The 20,805-nt window shown below is 47.6% G+C and overlaps 1 protein-coding gene and 1 long non-coding RNA gene across 5 annotated transcripts in view; one reads left to right on the forward strand and one right to left on the reverse strand.

The window, feature by feature from the left end:
- Shank3 (SH3 and multiple ankyrin repeat domains 3) overlaps positions 1–20,805 on the forward strand; it is a 59,748-nt gene that overhangs the window by 9,582 nt on the left and 29,361 nt on the right. The window contains 3 exon segments of the mRNA XM_052748665.1: positions 11,255–11,525; positions 14,213–14,406; positions 15,358–15,471. Coding sequence (XP_052604625.1) covers positions 11,255–11,525; positions 14,213–14,406; positions 15,358–15,471 — 579 coding nt within the window.
- LOC128116963 (uncharacterized) lies at positions 856–13,914 on the reverse strand. Of its 4 annotated transcripts, none has more exons than XR_008220641.1 (4): positions 11,908–13,914; positions 3,863–3,961; positions 2,764–3,132; positions 856–2,128 (listed from the first exon to the last, which is right to left on the reverse strand). It is a non-coding gene; the product is annotated as an uncharacterized LOC128116963 (long non-coding RNA). The 4 variants fall into 4 exon arrangements; XR_008220642.1 differs by lacking the exon at positions 3,863–3,961 and adding an exon at positions 9,822–9,930; XR_008220640.1 differs by lacking the exon at positions 3,863–3,961 and having other exon boundaries at positions 3,026–3,132.

Consider the following 20,805-nt stretch of genomic DNA (forward strand, 5'->3'; position numbering starts at 1 on the left):
GATATGACCCTTTCTTTGTGTGTGGCTTCTTTTACTTATTGTGGTTTGGAGCTTCATCTGCCTTGAAGATCACTTCATTCCTTCTTATGGCTAAAAAGTATTCTATTGTCTGTATGCATGGTACTGGGCTCATCCATTTGCCTGTTGGTGGATATATTAGTTGTTTCTACTTTAAAACACATACACATATATGAGTATATATGTTTTAACAAACTACATATATGTGTGTGTGTGTGTGTGTGTGTGTGTGTGTGTGTGTGTGTGTGTGTGTGTGCGCCTTCCTGCTTGTCTGTATGTGTATCAGATGCATACAGGTGCCCTTGTGGGCCAGAAGAGGGTTACCTGATTCCCTGAAACTGGAGATACAGATGGTTGTTAGCTGCCCAATGTGGGTACTGGGACTTAAACCCATGTCTGTCTACAAGTTATTATCCACTTTTTCTTTTTTGGTTTTTCGAGACGGGGTTTCTCCGTGTAGTTTTGGTGTCTGTCCTGGATCTTACTCTGTAGACCAGGCTGGCCTCGAACTCACAGAGATCCGTCTGGCTCTGCCTCCCGAGTGCTGAGATTAAAGGCGTATGCCACCACCAGGCCTAGTATCCACTCTTAACAGGTGAGCCATCTCTCCAGCTGGTTTCTACTTTTTGATTTATGACTGTTGCTATCACAAACATGTTTGAACATGTATTTATATGAATACTTGTTTACACTTTTGGGTTTATCCCGAGGAGTAGAATTACTAGGCGATATGACAGTCCTTACATTTTTGAGGAGTTTCTAAACTGTTTTCCTCTAAACTTCTATCAGCTGTGCCTGAGTTTCTAACTTCTTTACATTCTTCCCAGTGCTTGCCTGTTTTTTTTTTTTTTTTTTTTTTTTTAATCGTGGTTATTCTGTTGGCTATGGTGTGGTATTTCATTGTGGTTTTGTGGTTTCCTAATGCCCCCTGATATTTTGCATATTTTCTTGGGTCTTTTGTGTGTCTTGGGAGAAGAGTGAAGCCTTTGCTCACGTTAAGATTTTTTTTTCTTATTGTTGAACCATAAGAATTCTTTATATATTCTGAATATATAGAATATAAGGCCAGCAAGATGGCTTAGTGGGTAAATGTGTTTGCTGCTAAGCCTGGGAAATCCACATGGTGGAAGGAGAGAGCTGACTTCTTCAGGGCCTTCACCTGCTTCATAGAGCCATGGCACATGCTTGTGTTCATATATGTACATACGCAAATAAGTAGGTGTAACAAATTAAAAATACGTTGTATACATATATATTTTTTGAGATAAGGTTTCGCTGTGGCCCAGGTTGGTGTTGACCTTGGTCTACAGCCCAGGCTGGCCTCAAACTCCTTTGACAGTTCTTCTGCCTTAGCATCTGAGATTATAGGAAAAAGCTACCATGTACCACTTTGTTTCTTGCCCAGATTGGTTTTGAATTCTGGGCTCAGGTGATCTTCCTGCCTCAGCCTCTTGAGTAGCAGGGACTACAGGCCCTTGTCATCCTCCTCCTCCCTCTTTTTTAAATTAAAAATTAAAAAAAAAATTGCTCATGCTTTTGATGTTGTAGCTAAGAATCCATTGCCAAATATACGGTCACATCACTGATATGAGAAAAACTTAAGCATGCTTAAGTTTTAAAGAGTTTTGAGTATTCCGCAGCTCCTAAATGGAGGCTGTACTCTGCAGGACGGAGCAAGAGAGGTCAAGTCTTTGTAGAGACACCATGGACTCTGCTTTGTTTGGCAGTGAAGTACCAGAGCCACTCCCGTTACCGGCATCCCAGTGAGATGATTTAAAAAAATTTATTATTATTTTGAGACAGGGTCTCACTGTGTAGCCCTGGCTGGCCAGGAACTCACTATGTAGATGAGGCTGGCCTAAAACTCACAGAGAGTTTCCAAGTGCTGGGATTAAAGACTTGTACCACCATGCCTGGCACTTTAAAAAACAACAAACAAAAACAGTTGTCCACTTTGACGAGAAGTTGGGCAGAAGTGCCACCATAATGTGTCATGGCTAGATGTCTTTGACTCTGATCATACTGTTAAGATGTGGAAGATTTTTGTTGTTGTTGATCTCATTTTTGTTCTTAGCATACTGTGGATGGCTGTGTAGACACATTTGGGACCCTAGAAAAAAATGTAGCACACTGGAGAATTAGGATGACTATCAGGCAGATGCGCAAGATTAGAGTAGGTCCTTAGCTGGAGATTCTACCAATATATACATATACATACATATATATATATATGTATGTATATGTATATATTGCTTGTTTTGTTTTGTTTTGTTTTGTTTTTTGAGATAGGGTCTCTATATCCTGGAACTCACTATGGATCCACTAGCCTCTGGGATTAAATGTGTGTGCCACCATGCCTGGCTCAAAATGATATGTCTGTCTTTCTTTCTTTCTTTCTTCTTTCTTTCTTTCTTTCTTTCTTTCTTTCTTTCTTTCTTTCTTTCTTTCTTTCTTTCTTTCCTTCTTTCCTTCTTTCCTCCCTGCCCGGCCCCCCCCCCCCCCCCCCCCCCCCCGTCTCTCTCCCTCCCCCTTCCTCCCTCCCCCTCCCTCCCTCTCTCCCTCTCTCTCTTTCCCTCCCTCCCTCCCTCCCTCCCTCTCTCCCTCCCCCTCCCTCTCTCTCTCCCTTCCCCTCCCTCTCTCTCTCCCTTCCCCTCCCTCCCTCCCTCCCTCCCTCCCCCCCTTCCCCCCCCCCTTCTCTCTTTCGACAGGGTTTCTCTGTGTATCCTTGGCTGTCCTGGAACTCACTTTGTAGACCAGGCTGTCCTGGAACTCACAGAGATCCACCTGCCTCTGCCACCTGAGTGCTGGGATTCAAGGCGTGCACCACCACCACCCAGCTCAAAATAATATTTCTACTGAACAAAAGCATAGCAAAGGGCAATCATTAAAACAAACAAAATCAGAGTCCAGAAAGAAGTTAGCCAAGACTTCTAGAGTTGAGCTCAAAGCGTGTTTCCTGGCTTGCTTCTCACATGACTATATTTCTGGCACTGGGGAGACAGCTGACCTCCCTTGGTGGCCAGCATTCCGGTACGGTTGTCCTCTGGAATTGCATCAAGGTGTCTCTCTCAGCTGCAGAATTTCAGGAATGAGCAGTTCTTGTTCTTAGTGATTCTAAGTTGGAAAAGTGGGAAAAAAATTCAGATGGAGGAATATAGAAGATCACTATCCAGTTCAGTTTATAGCTAATAATAATAATAATAATAATAATAATAATAATAATAATAAATTTGAAACAGTGAGCAGGTCCACAGTTTTAGAACAGTGTCCTGCAGTTTTCTCTGAAGCATAATTTTTTTCTCTCTTGCCATGCCAGTCTTTGAACCTTAGCCTATTTCTACAAATTTAGTAGGAAAGGCTTGGCATGCAGCTTAAGTTGGTAGGGTGCCTGCCCAGCTGTGCAGAGCTCTGGGCTCTATCACTAGCACTGAGTAAGGCAGTCACATCTGTAATCCCAGCACAGTAGACCACATCTGTAATCTCAGCACTCTGGAAGTGGAGACAGGATCAGAGATTCAAAGTCATCCTCAGCGAAATTGAGTTTGAAGCCAGCCTGGGCTACACAAGACTGTCTCCCAGCAACAACAATAACGACACAAGAAGACATTTAGTAAAAAAAAAAAAAAAAAAAAAAAAAGTAGTTAACCACATAGGCTCTTAAGTTTGTTTTGCTGAAAGTTTTGGTAAGGAGCCCCAGTTTGGACTTTTAAAAATCTTTCAAGGCTCAGAAATAAAATCAAGACAAACTTCAGACTTTCCCTGTAGTAATTGATTGTTTTTTTAGGTCTTTCAAATACCTTCAGGTTTCTGGAGGAAACCTGGCAGGAAATGACATTTTACTCACAATAAGGCTTGGAACAGCTCTTCCAGGTTGGCATCCGATACAGATTCTCAAATCACATTCTAATGCCTTGGTAATAGAGTCAGTTTTTCCAATTGTACTCTATTAAAAACAGAACAGTTTCTTATTGAACTTGTGCAGATAATATATTACCATGTAATAAAAATATCCATGATCAGCTTTTCCAATGCCGAAAGATCAGGCGGGAAGAAGAAGTAAATATTTCAGTTTTTTGTTTTGTTTTATTATTATTATTTTTTGAGACAGGGTTTTTCAGTGTAGCCCAGGCTGTCCTGGAACTCACTTTGTAGACCAGGCTGTCCTTGAACTCACAGAGATCCACCCGCCTCTGCCTACTGAAGCCTAGGATTAAAGGCGTGTGCCACTGCCGCTCAGCAAACATTTCAGTTTTAATTTTCAAAGCCAGTAGGCCACAGATAGTGCAAAAGGAAAGCATGCTCCTTAAATTTAGAATATTAAAATGAAAAAAAAAATTCAACTAAACATAAAATTGTAGTCCAGGCTCGTCTTGCGTTTACAGTGATCCTCTTGGCTCGGCTTCAGAGTGCCAGGATGACAGGTGTGAAGCAGCATGATCCCAGGCTCACGTCCATAATTCTTGTTTTGCTTGGGACTTACTTAGTAGTCACAACAAACCAACAGGTATTTTTCTCTTCCTCCTCTTCCTCTTTAGTCTCTCTTTCTCAGATCTCCTCTTTTCTTTCTCTTCTCCCTCTTCCCCCCTCCCTTCTCTCTCATTTGCTTTTCCTTTTTCTTTCCCTCCTCTTCCTGGCCCCGCCTCTTGTCAGCGTTTACCATATTGCCTAGGTTGGTCCTGAACTCCTGGCTTCAAGCGCCTCTCTGGGCTCAGCCTCCGAACTACTTGTGACTTCAGACACGTGCCACCATTCCTGGCTTTCATCTCATTTCATTTCCTCGTGACAGTTCTGAACATTCTTATCCAAGCTAATGTGGTATGATGTTAAAGTTACTGGAAACCTATATTCCATAGGACTTTTCTAAGCCCAACAGTGTCTTTGAAGGAGAAATGATTTTGGGTTGCAGCTAACTGCACGCACTTTTAGAGAAGAATGGCAATCATAACTGAATACTTGGCAAAAACAGCTATGGTTGAAATCTGATGATATGGCTTATAAGAGTTTGCCACAACCAGATTTACGACTGATTGGATTGTACCAAGACAGGCCCAATTTCCAGGAATTTTAACCACTTTTAGAACATTTGTATCTTGAAATTATGTGAAAATATTGTTTAAAATTTGGTACCTGGGTGGTATATGCCTATGGTCTTAGTGCACTGGAGGTGGGGTAATGACAAGTTTGGGACCAGCTTGGGCTGTATAGGGGTGTCCTATGCTTATCCCCACCCCCTACCACAAAAGAGGTTTAGTGTTACTTATGTGACAATGCTTTCCATACAATTTAACACATCAAACAAATTTAATTAATTCAGTACCTCTTCAGCATTACAGGAGCCTTCTGGATTGTCCCAAAGTTAGTTTAGGATTAAAAACAAATTGAGGAGCCAGGCATGGTGCCACAGGCCTTCAATCCCAGCATTTGAGAGGCAGAGGCAGGCAGAGCGCAGTGACTTCCTGGCCATCCAGGGCTGCACAGTGAGACCTTGTCTCCACAACAAACAAACCCCCACATTACCTCGTGCACTCTGAAATCAGTAAGATATTTTTCTTTTGTCCTTAGGTCTGGTTGACTAGTAGCATGGGTAAGAAACACACTAGGATGATTTTCAGTAGGTTCCTAGCTTTTTCTAATTCATCTGTAGCTTGAATTTGGACTCCATAGGGGCATGTGGCCATGGGGATGATCCTCAAGGTGACACCCGGGTCCTATCAATGTGTTTAGATTACCTTGGAGCTCAGGTTGGAACCTGTGAGAAAGGCAAAGTGTGTGTGCTTTGGTTTTTTTCAAGACAGGATTTCTCTGTAACAGCTCTGGCTGTCCTGGAACTTGCTCTGAGATCCACCTGTCTCTGCCTCCCGAATGCTGGGATTAAAGGTGTGTGCTATCATGCCTGGCATCAAAATGTTTTTAATTTAGACAGGAACACCTTTATTTCTGAGCTCAAGATTTTGATCAAAGTCTAACAGTGGTTAAAAAGCAGACTAAAGAATTTGATTGTGATATATGCTGTAATTCTGGAGGTAGAGGTTGGGAGATAAGAGATTGAGACCAACCTGGGCTATGAAGCAAGACACACACACACACACACACACACACACACTGTGGTTTCCAAGCTGGTAATTTTTCTCGCAAAGATTTACCCTTTGTCTAGAAAAGAGCAAGTTCTGAGATAGAGTCTCAGTTCCTGGATTTAAACAACCTATTATTTCCTGTCTTCCTGGGAATTTCCAACTGAGACCTTTTCATTAAATCCAGTTAAGACACTCGAAGACTCCCTTCAGGACCCAGGACAGCTTTTATTTCAACTTCAGAAGTCAGTGTGACTTCAGGAGCCACTGTGAGTCAAAATACTCTCCAATAAACTCAGAGAATTTCCCACAAAATGTAGAGCACGAGAGGGTTAGAAGTGGTGGCCTCCAGCTCAGTAGGTGACTGCTCCTGTGTGTGGTTCTAGTAAGGTCTTTGTTTCTTCTTATATTAGCTCTGATAAAAGAAAAACTTAAGCACGTTTAAATTTTAGTCTGTAATTCATGAATATAAGGGCAAGTAACTCTGCCAGAAGGGAGACACTTTAAGGTATTTGTAGAAGCAAGACAAGAAATACAGTTTTGACTACTTAAAAGTTAGTGTTTACTAACTGGTACAATTTCTAGTTTCAGTTTAGTTTACAGTAGATGTTGGTTTGCCCAGGTGGAATGTAAAGTATGAGAATCACATTTAATGGCATCCAAATAACATTTTTCCCTCTACCAGCCACTGAGTTTTCTTCTAACTTTTTTGGGTTCAGCTTTTATATTGAGGTCACCGATCAATTGTAGCTTAATTTTTTGTATGAACCGTGAGTTCAGAATCTGATTTCTTGTGGATCTTTAGTTGTTTGGCAGTATTTGTTGAAGGATATTTTCTTCTCTCATTGGTTATTCATTGCTGGTGTATAGCAACACTAACCTCTTGTACACTGGTCTTGTACAAGCTTTTCTGTATTTGCTTATTAGCTTTAGAGGCTTTCTTGGTGCATTATTGGGATTTTCTATATATAGGGTCATTCTGTCTGCAAATGTATGTACTTCTTCTAATTTGGACACATTTCATTTATTTTTTTTCCTTTCCCTCCTCATTCTTTTCTTGTTAAATTTACTTAACTTTATGTGCATTTATTTTTATTTATTGGTGTGAAGGTGTCTGATCCCCTGGAACTGGAGTTACAGACAGTTGTGAGCTGCCACGTGGGCGCTGGGAATTGAACCCGGATCCTCTTGAAGAGCAGCCAGTGCCCTTAACCACTGAGCCATCTCTCCAGCCCCTTTTCTTTTCTTTTTGGAGGTAGTCTTACCATGTAGCCTTGGCTGGCCTCTAACTACTGAGGGCTGTGATTAGAGGCATGTGCCACCGTGCCCAGCCTCATCTGTTTTTCTTCCCTTAGTGCTCTGGCTTGAACTTCTCTACCATATTGGATAGCAGTCACAAAAGCAGGCATCCTGCCTTACTCCTCATGTTTGAGGAAAGCTTTTTAGCCTTTCACCATTGAGTGTGATGTTAGCTGAGGGGTTATAAAGACCCCCTTAACACATTGGGGAAGTTCCTTTCTGTTCGAGCTTTCTGATATTTTATCATTAAAGGATGTTGGATTTTTTAGCGATGGTTTCTCAAATAGAGATGTTGGTTTTTCTCTTTTGTTCTATTGAGGCATTACATTGGTCACTGAAGTCTTTATCCTTGGATTGCTTTGTCTAGCTTGGGTGTCTATAATACAGAATCAGTTAGGAATGCTTTTCTTTCCGGTTTTCTTGGAAGAGTTTGAGAAGGACTGATGTTGATTGTTTCTGGTAATGCTGTCCGTTACCACTTTTCTGTTGTTGGTAGCAAGGTTGTGACTTCTCAGTCAGTTTCTTTGTTTGGAGTCTGTTGAGATTTTCTATTTCTTCTTAAGTCAGTTTTTGTAACTTGTGGATTTAAAAAGAAAGCTGTCTGCCTGTTTAGCTTATCTAATTTGGTGGCAAATGATTATGCATAATATCATTTTGTATTTTATTTCTGAAAGATTGGCAACAATACCCTAAATCATTTCTGATTTTAGCTGTATATATGTATATATATATATGTGTGTGTGTGCGTGTATATATATATATATATTTTTTTTTTATTTAAAGATTTATTTATTGTGTATACAATGTTCTGCCTGCATGTATCCCTGCAGGCCAGAAGAGGGCACCAGATCTCACTACAGATGGTTGTGAGCCACTATGTGGTTGCTGGGAATTGAACTCAGGACCTCTAGAAGAGCAGCCAGTGTTCTTAACCTCTGAACCATCTCTCCAGCCCCTATATATATATTTTGTTTTGTTTGTTTGTTTTTGTTTTTCAAGACAGGGTTTCTCTGTGTAGCTTTGCGCCTTTCCTGGAACTCACTTTGTAGACCAGGCTGGCCTCGAACTCACAGAGATCCGCCTGCCTCTGCCTCCCGAGTGCTGGGATTAAAGGCGTGTGCCACCACCGCCCAGCGACTTTTTAAAAGTCTTTAAAATTTAAATTTTTTTTTAATTGAACAATTCAGGGTTTAATCTTTGAAATTAGCAATAAGGTGCATATTTCTTCTTTGTATAGGAATTAGAAAAAGCAATTATTTATCAGTTCTCTCCTTTAAAAGTCTTTTGTAAAGTCAGTCTAGCTAAAAGTGTGCTGGCTTCTTGCATTACTTATGTGTATGAAGATTTTGCCAGCATGTATGTCTGTGTACCATGTGAGTGCCTGGTGCCAGCATAGGTCAGAAGAGGGTTTTGCGGATCCCCTGGAACTGGAGTGATGGATGGTTGTAAGCTACCATGTGGGTGTTGAGAATTGAACCCAGGTCCTCTGCAAGAGCAACAGCTGCTCCTCATGGCTGAGCTATCTCCCCACACCACACCTTTTCCTTTTGGAGACAGCGTCTCTCTGTGTAACTCTGACTCTCCCGGGGCTCACTATGTAGACCAGGCTGGTCTCGAACTCACAGAGATACAACAGCCTCTCCCCCCAGTGCTGGGATTAAAAGTGTGTGCCACCACGGCCAGTGTGCTGATGCTTTTCTTGTTGTTGAGACAAAGTCTTGTCATGAAGCCCCTGGCTGGTCTCGAACTTGCATGGATCTTCCTGCCTTTGCCTCTCCAGTGCTGGGAGTAAAGGTGTGCACACCGCACACCCCCCCCCCCCCCCCCCCCGTACTATTTCTGTTTTTTAATTAGTGGTATTTGTTTCATATGTTTTGCTTTTATGTTCTTTGGTGTATATATATGTTAATAATTGTTAATATTCTTGGTGAACTGACCTTCTTACTGATGTATAATGTATCTTTCTGACCTGTTACATATATGTTTGTGTGTGTGTGTGTGCATGTCTGTGTGCAGGTGTGTTTGTATGACTGTATAGGCCTGAGGTCAACCTCCAGGGGTGTTCCTGGAGGGTCATCCTGAATCTTGCTTGTTGAGACATGGTTTCTCACTGGACTGGATTATTGATTTGTTGATTAGGCTAGCTGGCCAATGAGCCCTGGGGGTCTCCTGTCTCTTCCTCCTCAGCTCTGGGATAATTGCATTCAACAACACTGACTTTATGTGGGTGCTAGGGATCGAACTCAGGTCCTCATGCTTGTATGTCAGGCATTTTACTATACGAGCTATCTTCTCAGGCTTGCCTTTTTTTTCATTTAAAGTTTATTTTGTCTGATATTAATATGGCTACTCAGCTCTTTTGGTTACTATTTACATGTGTTTTTTTTTTTTTTTAAATACATTTTAACTTCAGCCAGGCATAGTGTCACATACCTTTAATCCCAGCCCGTGGGAATCAAAGGCAGGCAGTTCTCTGTGAGTTGGAGGCCCAGCCTGGTCCACATAGTGAGTTCCAGGACAGCCAGAGTTAAATAGTAAGGCCCTGTCTCAAAACAACAAAATAAACAAAAGTATTCTAGCTTTCCATATATTTATGTCTTTGGATCTAAAGTGATTCTCTTCTACATAACATACAGTTCGGTATCTCATCTGTTTTTAAAGTAAAGTTTTATTGGAACATAGACAAGCCCATTTGTTTACATACTGTTTGTGGCAATTTTCATGATGCTGTGACGGAGTTTGAGATATGGCAGTGGAGACTCTGTGGTTTGCAGAGCCCGAAATAGTTACTGCCTGATTCCTTTTGGGGTGTTTACTGATTCTAGAATGTCTTTTTTAGTTTCCTTGGCTATAGTCAATAGTACAAAGTCTCACATAGCAGTAGCCTGATGAGATTTGTCACATGTCGCCTGCTTTATCCTTAGCCTTGTAAAGTGGGAAGTTCTGACAACGGATCTGGGCATTCCCAGGCCTTAGCTGGCTGAAAAGAGGGGCAAGCTTCAAACCTTAAAGTTAGGGCTGGAGACAGCAAGCCTGGGGTGGGGTCACCCAGTGGTGACTGCATTAACGTGGCTCACTGTTCTGATTTCCTGGGATGGGGCCACTTCCTAGAACACATTTTAGATCTATTCATCTGTCTCTCTCTGTGTAGGTTTATGTATATGCAGTAGATGTGTGTGTGTGTGTGTGTGTGTGTGTGTGTGTGTGTGTGTGTGTGTGTGTGTGTTGAAGCCAGAAGCCAACCTTGGGTATTGTTCCTCAGGAGCTACCCACCATGATTTTGGAGACAGGCTGTCCAAAGGCTCGGGGCTCCCTGATTATGCTAGGCAGGCTGGCCTGTGAGCCTCAGGGATCTGCCTGTCCTCACATCCCCAGTGCGGGCATTACAAGAGCATGCCAACATTCCACTTGGCTTTTTCTGTGGATACTGAGGATTGAACTCAGGTCCTCAGTTTTGCACAGAAAACACTTGAATGACTGAGCTATCTTCTAGCCAAGTACTTTAGTTTTAAAAGATCAGTTGCCCTATAGAAAGAACTACAGGGCAACTGAGGCATCCTGGGAGTGGGAGAAACAGTCTTCCCCAGAGGAAGAGCACACTAATTGGTTATCTAATACCAAATGGCCAGCCCTGAAATCATCCATATAAGTAACATTATGTGTATTGAGCTGCTTATCTTTAGGAATATGTATGTCTATACATATATGCATGTAATAACAATGAAAAAAGAGGCCATGAATTTGAAAGAGAGTAAGGAAGGGCATGTGGGAGGGTTTGGAGGGAGGAAAAGGAGAAATGTTGTAATTATAAAATCTCTAAAAAACCAGTTAGTCTCCAGAGTCTAACTTGTGCCCCTCTACTCCAGTACCATTCAGGGAAACCCCCAGCTATGCAAAGCGGCGACGTCTGGCGGGCCCGAGTGGCTTGGCATCCCCTCGGCCCTTACAGCGCTCTGCCAGCGATATTAACCTGAAAGGGGAAGCGCAGCCGGCAGCTTCTCCTGGGCCCACTCTCCGAAGCCTCCCTCACCAACTGCTGCTTCAGCGGCTCCAGGAGGAGAAAGATCGGGACAGGGATGGTGAGCAGGAAAACGACATCAGTGGCCCCGCGGCAGGCAGGGGTAGCCACAAGATCAGGTAGGAGGGGATGGGGAGGGTCCTGGAGGGGTCAGGGTGGGTCGAGAGCTGTGACCAAAACCCAGAGCTGTGAAAGGCAGGCCAAGGTAGTTCATGGTACCTTCGAGGTGATGGGCTGGGGCTTGCGGCGGAGCTCCTGGGTGGTTTATACTCATGCTGATCTCCAGAAGAAGCCGCCGGGGCTTGCTGTGATGGTAGTGGGCAGGCTGAGGGAGTTGTGGGTGGAGAGGGTGTGGTCCAACTTGTGGTTAGAAAGCTTATTTGCAGCGTGGCAACTGGTCGTAAGTTGGTTTGGAAATGCCTTTCTGTGTAGGCTTCAAGCCTACAGGTGAGCGTTAGCACCCCCCCCTCCCCCAACCCTGGCCCAGCCCTATATACATACCTCCAGTACTTTGAACCTCCCTCCTGAGTCCTGGGACCCTGAGAAACCAGGCTATTTGCAGTACCAACTTCCCCATAACTTGAGTAGGAAGCGTAGACTGGAGGCTTTGTAGGCTTAAGAGTGGCCACCGTGCTGGCTCCTCACCGGTACAGTACAAGGTGTTCCCTTTGAGAAGCCCTCCGGGGTGCCCGTGAGGGTTCGTCTTCTTGGACCCTTGTGCGCTGTCTGTGTTAAGCACCAGTGGTCGTCTTAAATTCGCCTTGCGGTCTGGAGCTTGTCTTTCTTGCCTCCTGCCGTTTCTCCGGAGCCAGGTATATAGAAGGTGTTTGGAAGCCTGTTGGATGGAAGTGTTACATAAGCATGTTGTTTTCACAGTGCCGGCCAGCTCTTATAGCCCGACGGGCGGATGTACCACTGGGCCGAGCAGCAAAGATGCTTGCCACTCCATTAACCTCTATCACTTAGGCTTGTGTCTGTCTGTTAACAGCATTGTGCAGGCTGGGGTCCTGATGCCCCGGCTGGGTTAGAGGCTTGTTTAAAGTCACAGAGAGTAGGGATCAGCTGACCTGGGTACAGGTGTGTGGTAGAAGGTCCTGGATGCAGCTTGCAGGAAGCATTGTTCTCCTGTGTGTGTATGCAGCCGGATTTCCATGCTGTAGACTTCTTGGACCTCCCCCTCCCCTCCCCTCCAGGGTTGTCTGTTTGATTCCAAATTGCTTCTCCCCTTGGAGCTTTCGCATGGCCCCTTGGGTTTTCTAAGAATTGGATGGGCTGGTGGCTGAAAGAGCGCATTCTAGGATGTCGCAGTTTGCCAGGAGGGCTGCTTTCGAGTGGAACTGTATGGCTGCCACTGGTCCCTGTCGTTGGTGCTTGTTTACGCTTGCAGCAGGCACAGAATAAACGCCTCTGTGCTAGGGTCTCTAGCTCACCTGCTCTTCGGGAGGGCAGACTTCTTTCTTCTCCATGTTAATTAGGTGACTGGAGTGCCAGATATATATGCGTGCGTGTGTGTGCATGTGTGTGTATGTGTGTGAACACTTATGTGTGGGCAGCTTGCCTCTGCTCCCCCCGCCTCCCCCCAATCTCACAGCAGTGGTCCTGACTGTTTTTGAGGAAGTAGACAGCTGGGCTTGGGGCTGAGAGACGCTTGGATAGATTGATACAGGTTAAGGGGGCTTACCTGGTGTGACAGTGGTCTGCCAGTTGGGAAGTGGCAGAGCAAGTTGGGTGCACTGAGAAAAGAAGAGACCCTCAGGCACAGGTTGCCTATGGTTAAAACAAAACCGATGGTATTATGGACCCTGGTGGGGCTGCAGTGGCTCCTTGTTGCTCCCTGTGGGCTGAGTCTGGCATGGAGCCCAGAAATACGGTCTGCAGGTTCTGGCCCCGGCACCACAGTGGAGCCTACAAGGGCAAATTTGAAGTGGAGTCAGTAACTTAATCTCTGGCCAAAAGGGCAGGGTCACAGTTTGTTTTGGTGTGTTAAGAGTGTAGCATATTTCTAAGTCCCATATTTCTAAGTCATTGGCAGAGCAGGTGAATTTGGCCTGTCTGGGTACTAGGGAGCCCAAGCAGGCTTTTAGGCAGAAAGGAAAATCAAGACCTCGGACTCTATACCTAAGCCCAAGAAGTGGTATGGAGACGGTGGTCAACACAGAAGGAGCATGGGCCCAGGGACAGGTGCCTAAAACGAGAGGAGGAGACGGGTCCAGAGGCAGGAGAATTGGGGCGCCCAGTGCATGCTGGTGGTCAGGGTGTGAGGAGGCCGGACCGCGGCGCCCCGCCTGCCCTTCCCTGCTGCCCGAAGCCTCGGTGCCAGCCCTGCTCCAGCTCCTACCTGGCAGCTCTGCCCGCCGTCCCCCGTGCGCCCACCTCCTGGCCCTCGCTGTTCCTTTGCAGCCGCCCGCGTGGGGTCGGTCTGCGGGGGGCACCGCGGCCCCAGGGCGCGCCGGCCGCCGCCGCCCGCAGAGGGAGGAGCTGGCGGAGGAGGCGGGGCGCGGAGCGGCCGTGGCATGGAGCGAGCCCGGCGCGCCCGGGAGCGCAGCCCCGCGGCCCCCGAGCCCTGAGCGGGCGCGGCTCGTACGCTGGCGGGAGCGGGCCGGGCGCGGCGGCGCGGCCCATGGAGCGGCCCCGGGCCGGGCCCCCGGCGGGCGGGCGGGCGGCGGGCGGGCGGTGGGCGCTGCGGCGGCGGCTGCGGTGAGGCCGGCGGCGGGGCCGGGCCGTGCGCCATGGAGGCCCCGGGCGCCGGCTTCGCGTGCCCGCTGCCCCCCGGCATCGCGTCCGTCACCTACGTGTTCGTCTACAGCCCCAGCGGGCCCGGCGGCTCCGGCCCCGCGCCCGGCCCCGGCCCGGCGTCTCCCGCGCCCCCCGCGCCGCCGCCCCGGGGCCCGAAGCGGAAACTTTACAGTGCCGTCCCCGGCCGCAAGTTCATCGCTGTGAAGGCGCACAGCCCGCAGGGCGAGGGCGAGATCCCGCTGCACCGCGGCGAGGCCGTGAAGGGTGAGGGGCGCGGGCGGGGTGAGGGGCGCGAGCGGGCTGGGGGGGCGGGCCCCGGGGCAGGCGGCCTGTTTCATGCCGTTTTGGGGGGGGTCTCTGTGGTTGGGGTGTCCCCGGGTCATGACAGCAAGCTGCTGTGCCGGGGTCTCTGTCTCTGGCCCTGGTTTTATGGGCTCCTGGCATGAAGCTCTAGCTCTGTCATGGTTAGAGGCTTGGCTCTCTTGGGGCGGTTCTTGTTATGATGGGGGCCAGCGACAACTGGGTCCTTGTGTCGGAAGGACCCTAACCCATTACAGAGCTCCCACGCCATGTGGGGTTCCTGTGTCACTCTGGGGCTTCTTCATTGGAAATCCTTGGGATACAGGTGAGGGGGGCTTGCCACCTTCAGGGGATCTGTAACAGTTGTGGTTGTCTGTGTACAGTGCACATTTCTTCCAAGGATGCTGACTGTTTGGGGGAGACGAGCCCCTTCATCATGGGGCTCTCTGTCTTTATTGGGTACCTACCTTGGGCACTCTGTCTCTGAGGTGGAAGTAGTTGTGAAGATCAGCCCTCCTGGTACGTCATGTGGCTTACTCCACTGGCTGCCTCCCGATGACCCTGTGCTCTTGGCCGTGACTCCTGGGTGGATGTCAGTTACCCTGGTTGGGGGACAGTGGTCACGGTGGGCAGGAGCAGGAGCGTGGCCCCTGCTTCTGCCTCTGTCCTCTTCAAGTGGGTCCATCTGGGTCTGTCTGTCTCCCACATGTCCATCCTTTACTGAGGCCATCTGTTCAATTCTCTCTTCTGTGTGGATCACAGAATCTTCCCAGGGGAAAAATGCTAGGAGGATGTGGGTTTGGGAAGAGAGCAAGGGTTGGGGCTGGGGCTCCCCCCAGAGCCTCAGGTGGGCAGGGAAGCGGGTACCCCACAGCTCTGCTCTGCCCTGACAACCTGTCTGGCTTCTCTTCCTAGTGCTCAGCATTGGGGAGGGCGGTTTCTGGGAGGGAACCGTGAAGGGCCGCACTGGCTGGTTCCCAGCTGACTGTGTGGAGGAAGTGCAGATGCGACAGTATGATACACGGCATGGTAAGTGACCCCCCGTTTTGCCCAGGTGGCCCCCAAAGGGCATATGCCTCGAGTGTCCCTTTGGTCTTCTTGGTAACAAGTCTGGACGTTCACTAAGACTCAATTACACTCGAGATATATATATACAGATCTGTACATACACACCGTGGGTAAGCGTACATGTCCCTAGGAACATGAATGTGTGACCCCCGACATGTTCTAAACAGTGAAGAACCTTGGCCGTGCCGTCAGGAGGTACACACTCATGGCCATCCTTTGTCTGCATGTGGGCATGTGAGTCTCCAGGGATGGCGACCACCCCCTCTGGCACAGTCTTCACGGAGATACCAGGTTCTTGGAGCTCCCAGTTCACGAGCGGCTGGTAGATAAGTAAGGAGGTCAATGTGAGAAAAGAGGCGTTTTTCCAAAGTGGACAGATTGTCCAAGTGGGCAGAGCAGGAGGCCTGGACCGGCTAAGAGGAAATGAGGCCAGTTGGGCTCCACGGAATGGTTCGGGGTACCCTGGGGTTGATACGTTTTAAGGGCAGCTAGCTGATGAAGGATGGCCCCTGATCTTACAGAAATGTGAAGGTGAGGTATACAGTTCCCAGGGCTGCTGAGCAGCTGTGGTCCAATCTTGCTGAACGCTTGGACTTCTAGGAAGGATCCCTTTGGGTGCTGGTGAAGACAGTGGCTGGTCCTCTGGAGCCCCCGTGTGGGCTGATTACATATCTAGGGTATCCCCCTTCATTGAGCCCTCAGGTATCCTGGGAGGCCACAAGATCAATGATACTATTTCCAGTCCAGAGAGTGAATATGACAATTAACTCCTCCTAAGTAGTGGTCCAGGGAGATTATCAGGGGTATGTCTGGATCATCATACACGTGTCCCTTTCTCTGTACATAGAAGGTTTGGGCCCTGGGTTGTGGTGGCCTCTACCTTAAGTTGGCAGTTTTCCAGGGGAGCCCACAACCGTGTGGCCAGGAACCTTGGCTCTGTGTCAGACTTGATGGAGGCCTAGGTTATACGGGAGCTCAGTTTCTGCCCTACTGCTGGCTTGATGCCTTGCTTTCTTACGTGGCTTATCCCTGCCCTGCCTTGATGGCTTTACTAGTGACTGGGAGTATGGAAGGGGATTGTCTCACTTATGGCCTGTGAAGAGTAGATGGAGTGAGATCCCGGTGGAAATGATTTCAGAGCTTTAGGCCCTAGTTCCCACAGGACAGAGCAGGGGACAAGGGATAGGGGCTGCACACCTGTTGAATAGGAGCTAGTCTTGTGCTTTGCCATGAGGGTGGGGATAAATAAGGTTCTGAGAACTCTGGCTCCAGGGGCATTTGGTTGGAAGTTCAGGAGGGAGCGTTGGAGTCAGTCTCGGGGGGGGGGGGGGGGCAGATGTTTGTCAGTTTGTGCTGGCCGTCAGTGGTGATGGCAAGTGTCCATCCGTGTCCTGTAAACCCCCCGCCCCCCAATCGGGTGTATAGACCATCGAGAGTGGGAGATCCAGTTAGCCTGAGGAAGCTAAGGAGGGCTTCAAAGCAGAGGTGTTGTTTAGGCTGAATTCTCTGGGTAGTTTGCAGATGGGCCCCCCATGTTTATAGGAATCCAGCACAGCCTTTTAGAACTGTGCCGGTTCCAACTTCCGTATTTGAGCGGTGCCAGACATGATTTTAGCATTTTTATGTGAATGAAGTGGTGGACTTATCCTAGCAATCCTGGGAGGTGGGGCCCGTGGTTAGTATGTTTCTGGGATGTGATTAACCGCAAGGGGCAGGGATGTTTAACTGTATGTATGTATGTATGTACATATGTATGTATGTGTTTAGTTTGCTACAGGAGCAGTTAGCTTTGTGAGGAATGGCATAGGTGGAGTGAGGAGCATGAGTCTAGTCACCTGTCCTTGGGGTCAAGGTAAAGAATAATCTTGCTGTAGGAACTGACTGAGCAGATAGTTTAGGGTCAAGATCAAGATCTGGTCAAGGCAGAGCGGTGAGTAGGGTGTGTCAAGGTCACAGAGAAAAGGAGGAGTTCACCAGAGGAGTGATAAATCTGGGGGCTTTCTAGAAGCACGGGACTCCTTAGCAGGGCCGCAGCTATCACAGATGACACGAGGGAGCGGGATTCAAAAGTACTTAGGTGGATGGGAGCTACATTTGTGGGCCTTGCTTTGGCTGTCTTTTGGGAGGGGGTAGGTGCAGTCGTGACTTCTCTCTGACCTCAGTTACAACAATGCCCATCTTGCTGGCAGAACTTCTTGTCTGGGATTTAGGCTGAGTTGTGCCAGAGAGCAGAGGGCATCCTAGCAACAGGAACCTGTTTCCAACAGCCCCTCACCCCCTGCCCCAAACTCGAATTCCAGAGTGGGAGTGAAGGGACTTTGAAAGACCAAGGTCAGAAGCTGTGCTGAGGTACATAGGTTAGGGCAGCATCTAGTAGGACACAGGTCCTGGCCATTAACTGAGCAGCGAAGATTGGCCTCCTGCAGCACTATAACAGGTTGAGGAAGTTGAGCTTCCTCAACCTTTGAGGAATGCTGAAAGTAGGAAATGCTGAGGCCAGCGAGTGCAAGGATCTCCAGGCCTAACATACCTTTCCATGCTGTCTACCTTCTCCTTTCCAGAATGTTCCACTTGGGAGCTGGTGCTGGGCACATTTCCTTTCAGCTGGTTTTCCCACGTGTGATTAATAAAACCAGAACATGAATTTGTGTTATATAATAAATTGTTTGTTTGGTTGATGAAAATGTACCAAACAGGAGGCTATGTAGTAGGAGCTGACCAGGATAGGGCTGCTTCACTGGTGCATATCTTTTAGGGTCAGGGTTACGATCTGGGTGTAGGGTAGAGCAGAGAGGTGGGTAGGGTTTCACCAAGGTCACAGAGGAGGGTGCAGGCCGCAGAGTAGCTGGTGCGAGAGTGATGGAACCAGAGGCTTCCTGTCAACCGCAGGGCTTCCAGACACGGTTCAGCTAGCATAGCATGTATGTGACTGGGTCAGCTTGAAGGAGGATGTGATGGAGGTGAGGAGGAATCTGAGGCCCTCCTTGCTTGATGGTGAGGCTTCCCCTGCACTGGTCTTGGGAACAGGGGTGCTGAGTGTGTGTGTTTGTCACTTAGAGTGGGACAGGTGGGAAGTAGTAAGTAAGGGAGCTGATGTGGCTAGCGTCTAACAGGCCATTAGAACCCAGGATCTTCCAGCATGGCTTGCCCTGCTGTGTAAAGGGAGGTTCAGATGTGACAGGTCACTTACTGAGAGTCTCACACATAGTGGCAGGGACCTGAAGTCCGGACTAGTACTTTTCTCGATAGCCATGTCATTCGATGACGATCATCCAGCCTTTGCTCCACTCCTGTCTGTGACCAACTGTCTTATAGCTCAATTACTCATTCATCTAACCACCTACTTGTCCAGCAACCTACCCAGCCCACCTAGCTCCCCCTTTCTCCACCCACATATCCCACCCATCCATCCATCCACCCACCCGTCCGTCCGTCCGTCCACGTATCTATCTACCCTTTGACCTATCCATATATTCCCTTAAGCCTTCATCAACCCATCCATTCATACACACACTTTTTGCATTATCTTATGTCTCATTCATCTGTTTGTCCATGCATCATACCCTCACCCACTCACCTACCCAGTTGTGTTCAATCTATTATATATGCCAGGTGCTGTAATGAGCACTTGGGACCCCAGGGGTAATTACATCTCATCGTTTGCTTTAAAAGAGTTCATAGTTGCTGGGCGGTGTTGGCACATGCCTGTAATACCAGCACTGGGAGGCAGAACAGGTGGATCTGAATTTGAGACCAGCCTGGTCTACAGAGCGAGATCCAGGACAGGCACCAAAACTACACAGAGAAACCCTGTCTCAAACCAAACCCAAACAAACAAACAAACAAAAAGAGTTCAAAGTTACTGACAAGACAGGTCATAAGAAACTATATATTTTTGCTGGGTATGGTGGCACATGCCTGTAATCCTAGCATGCAGAAAGCCAAGACAGATATTCCTGAGTTCAAGGCTCAGGCTATATGTAGTGAGATCTTGTCTCAAAAAAAAAAAAAAAAAAAAAAAAAAAATCAAAACAGGTGCTGTAGGACTCTGGAACCCAGCACCCATGCCACATGGTTATCTATAACCCAAGGGATCCACCTCCCTCTTCAGGCCTCTAAGTGCACCAGACGTATACGTGGTACACATATAGACATGCAGGGAAACACATAAAGTCAAAACAAATAAAAATCTCTTAAAAACCCCAAACAATAGAGAACCTAACTCAAAAACTCATCGGTTCCCTCTGATCTTATTTTTTTTCTTTTTTGTTTTTCAAGACAAGGTTTCTCTGTGCAGTTTTGGTGCCTGTCCTGGATCTCACTCTGTAGACCACTCTGGCCTCAAACTCACAGAGATCCGCCTGGCTCTGCCTCCTGAGTGCTGGGATTAAAGGCGAGTGCCACCGCCGCCCGGCTCTGATCTCATTTTCTATCAGTTATTCTCCCTCTGCTCCTGCTGCATCGACTCCACACTGCTCCTGCGTGCTCCACACTAAATGCCATTTGCATGGTCTTTTCCCTGGCCGCCTCACTCGCAGAAGCCCTGCACCCTCCCATCTACAGGCTGCTCCCTCGTCTGTCTGGACCTTTGCTCAGCTCTTCTTTCTGCTGAGGCCTTCGCTATCCAGAGAACTGTACTTTTGCATTCCTTTCCTGCTTGCTTTTCTCCTGTTAGCTAGTGTTAGGTATTTCTTGCTTGTTTATTCCAGCTCTTAGAGTAGCTTATTAACTCCTCAAAGGCAGAGACTTTGCCCTGTCCTAAAATCAACAGTGCCTGGTATGTAGTAGAAGCTTAGCGCATGGTTGTTGAAGTAAAAAAAAATTGAGTCTGGAGAAGTGCTATGGCCAGAGAATGAGGGAGGGAGGTGCTGCGGGAGGAAATTGAAAACAGTGGTGGTGCCACCTCGAGGCCTTCTGCGGCACTGCAAGGGGAGGTGGAGTTGCCGTTCTGAACCTTGAGGTCTGGCTGAAGATTGAACCCTTCAGGACATCTGCAAGGCTAAGTGAGGTTCAGCAGGAGGTATGTCCTGACCAGCTCCATAGTGGCCTCGAAGAACTTTGAGATCAAAGGACATATATTGATGTAGTCTATGGAATTTATTAATATAGTTCCGTGGGATGCAGTGATAGTTATTAGAGTTACTAATTATTAATGCCTTTCTGCGGAATACAGTGAAGTCAGGGGACAGAGCCTTCTGTAATCCCATTCCTCATTCCTTGCGTTTGTGTATCTCGCTGTTGTGAGGAAAGTAGTGGACACTGGGATGCCTCCACACTGGGGCACATAGGCCGATG

Source organism: Peromyscus californicus, unplaced genomic scaffold (genome assembly GCF_007827085.1).
Source record: "Peromyscus californicus insignis strain IS unplaced genomic scaffold, ASM782708v3 Scaffold_20__1_contigs__length_68692818, whole genome shotgun sequence".
Taxonomy (NCBI): domain Eukaryota; kingdom Metazoa; phylum Chordata; class Mammalia; order Rodentia; family Cricetidae; genus Peromyscus; species Peromyscus californicus.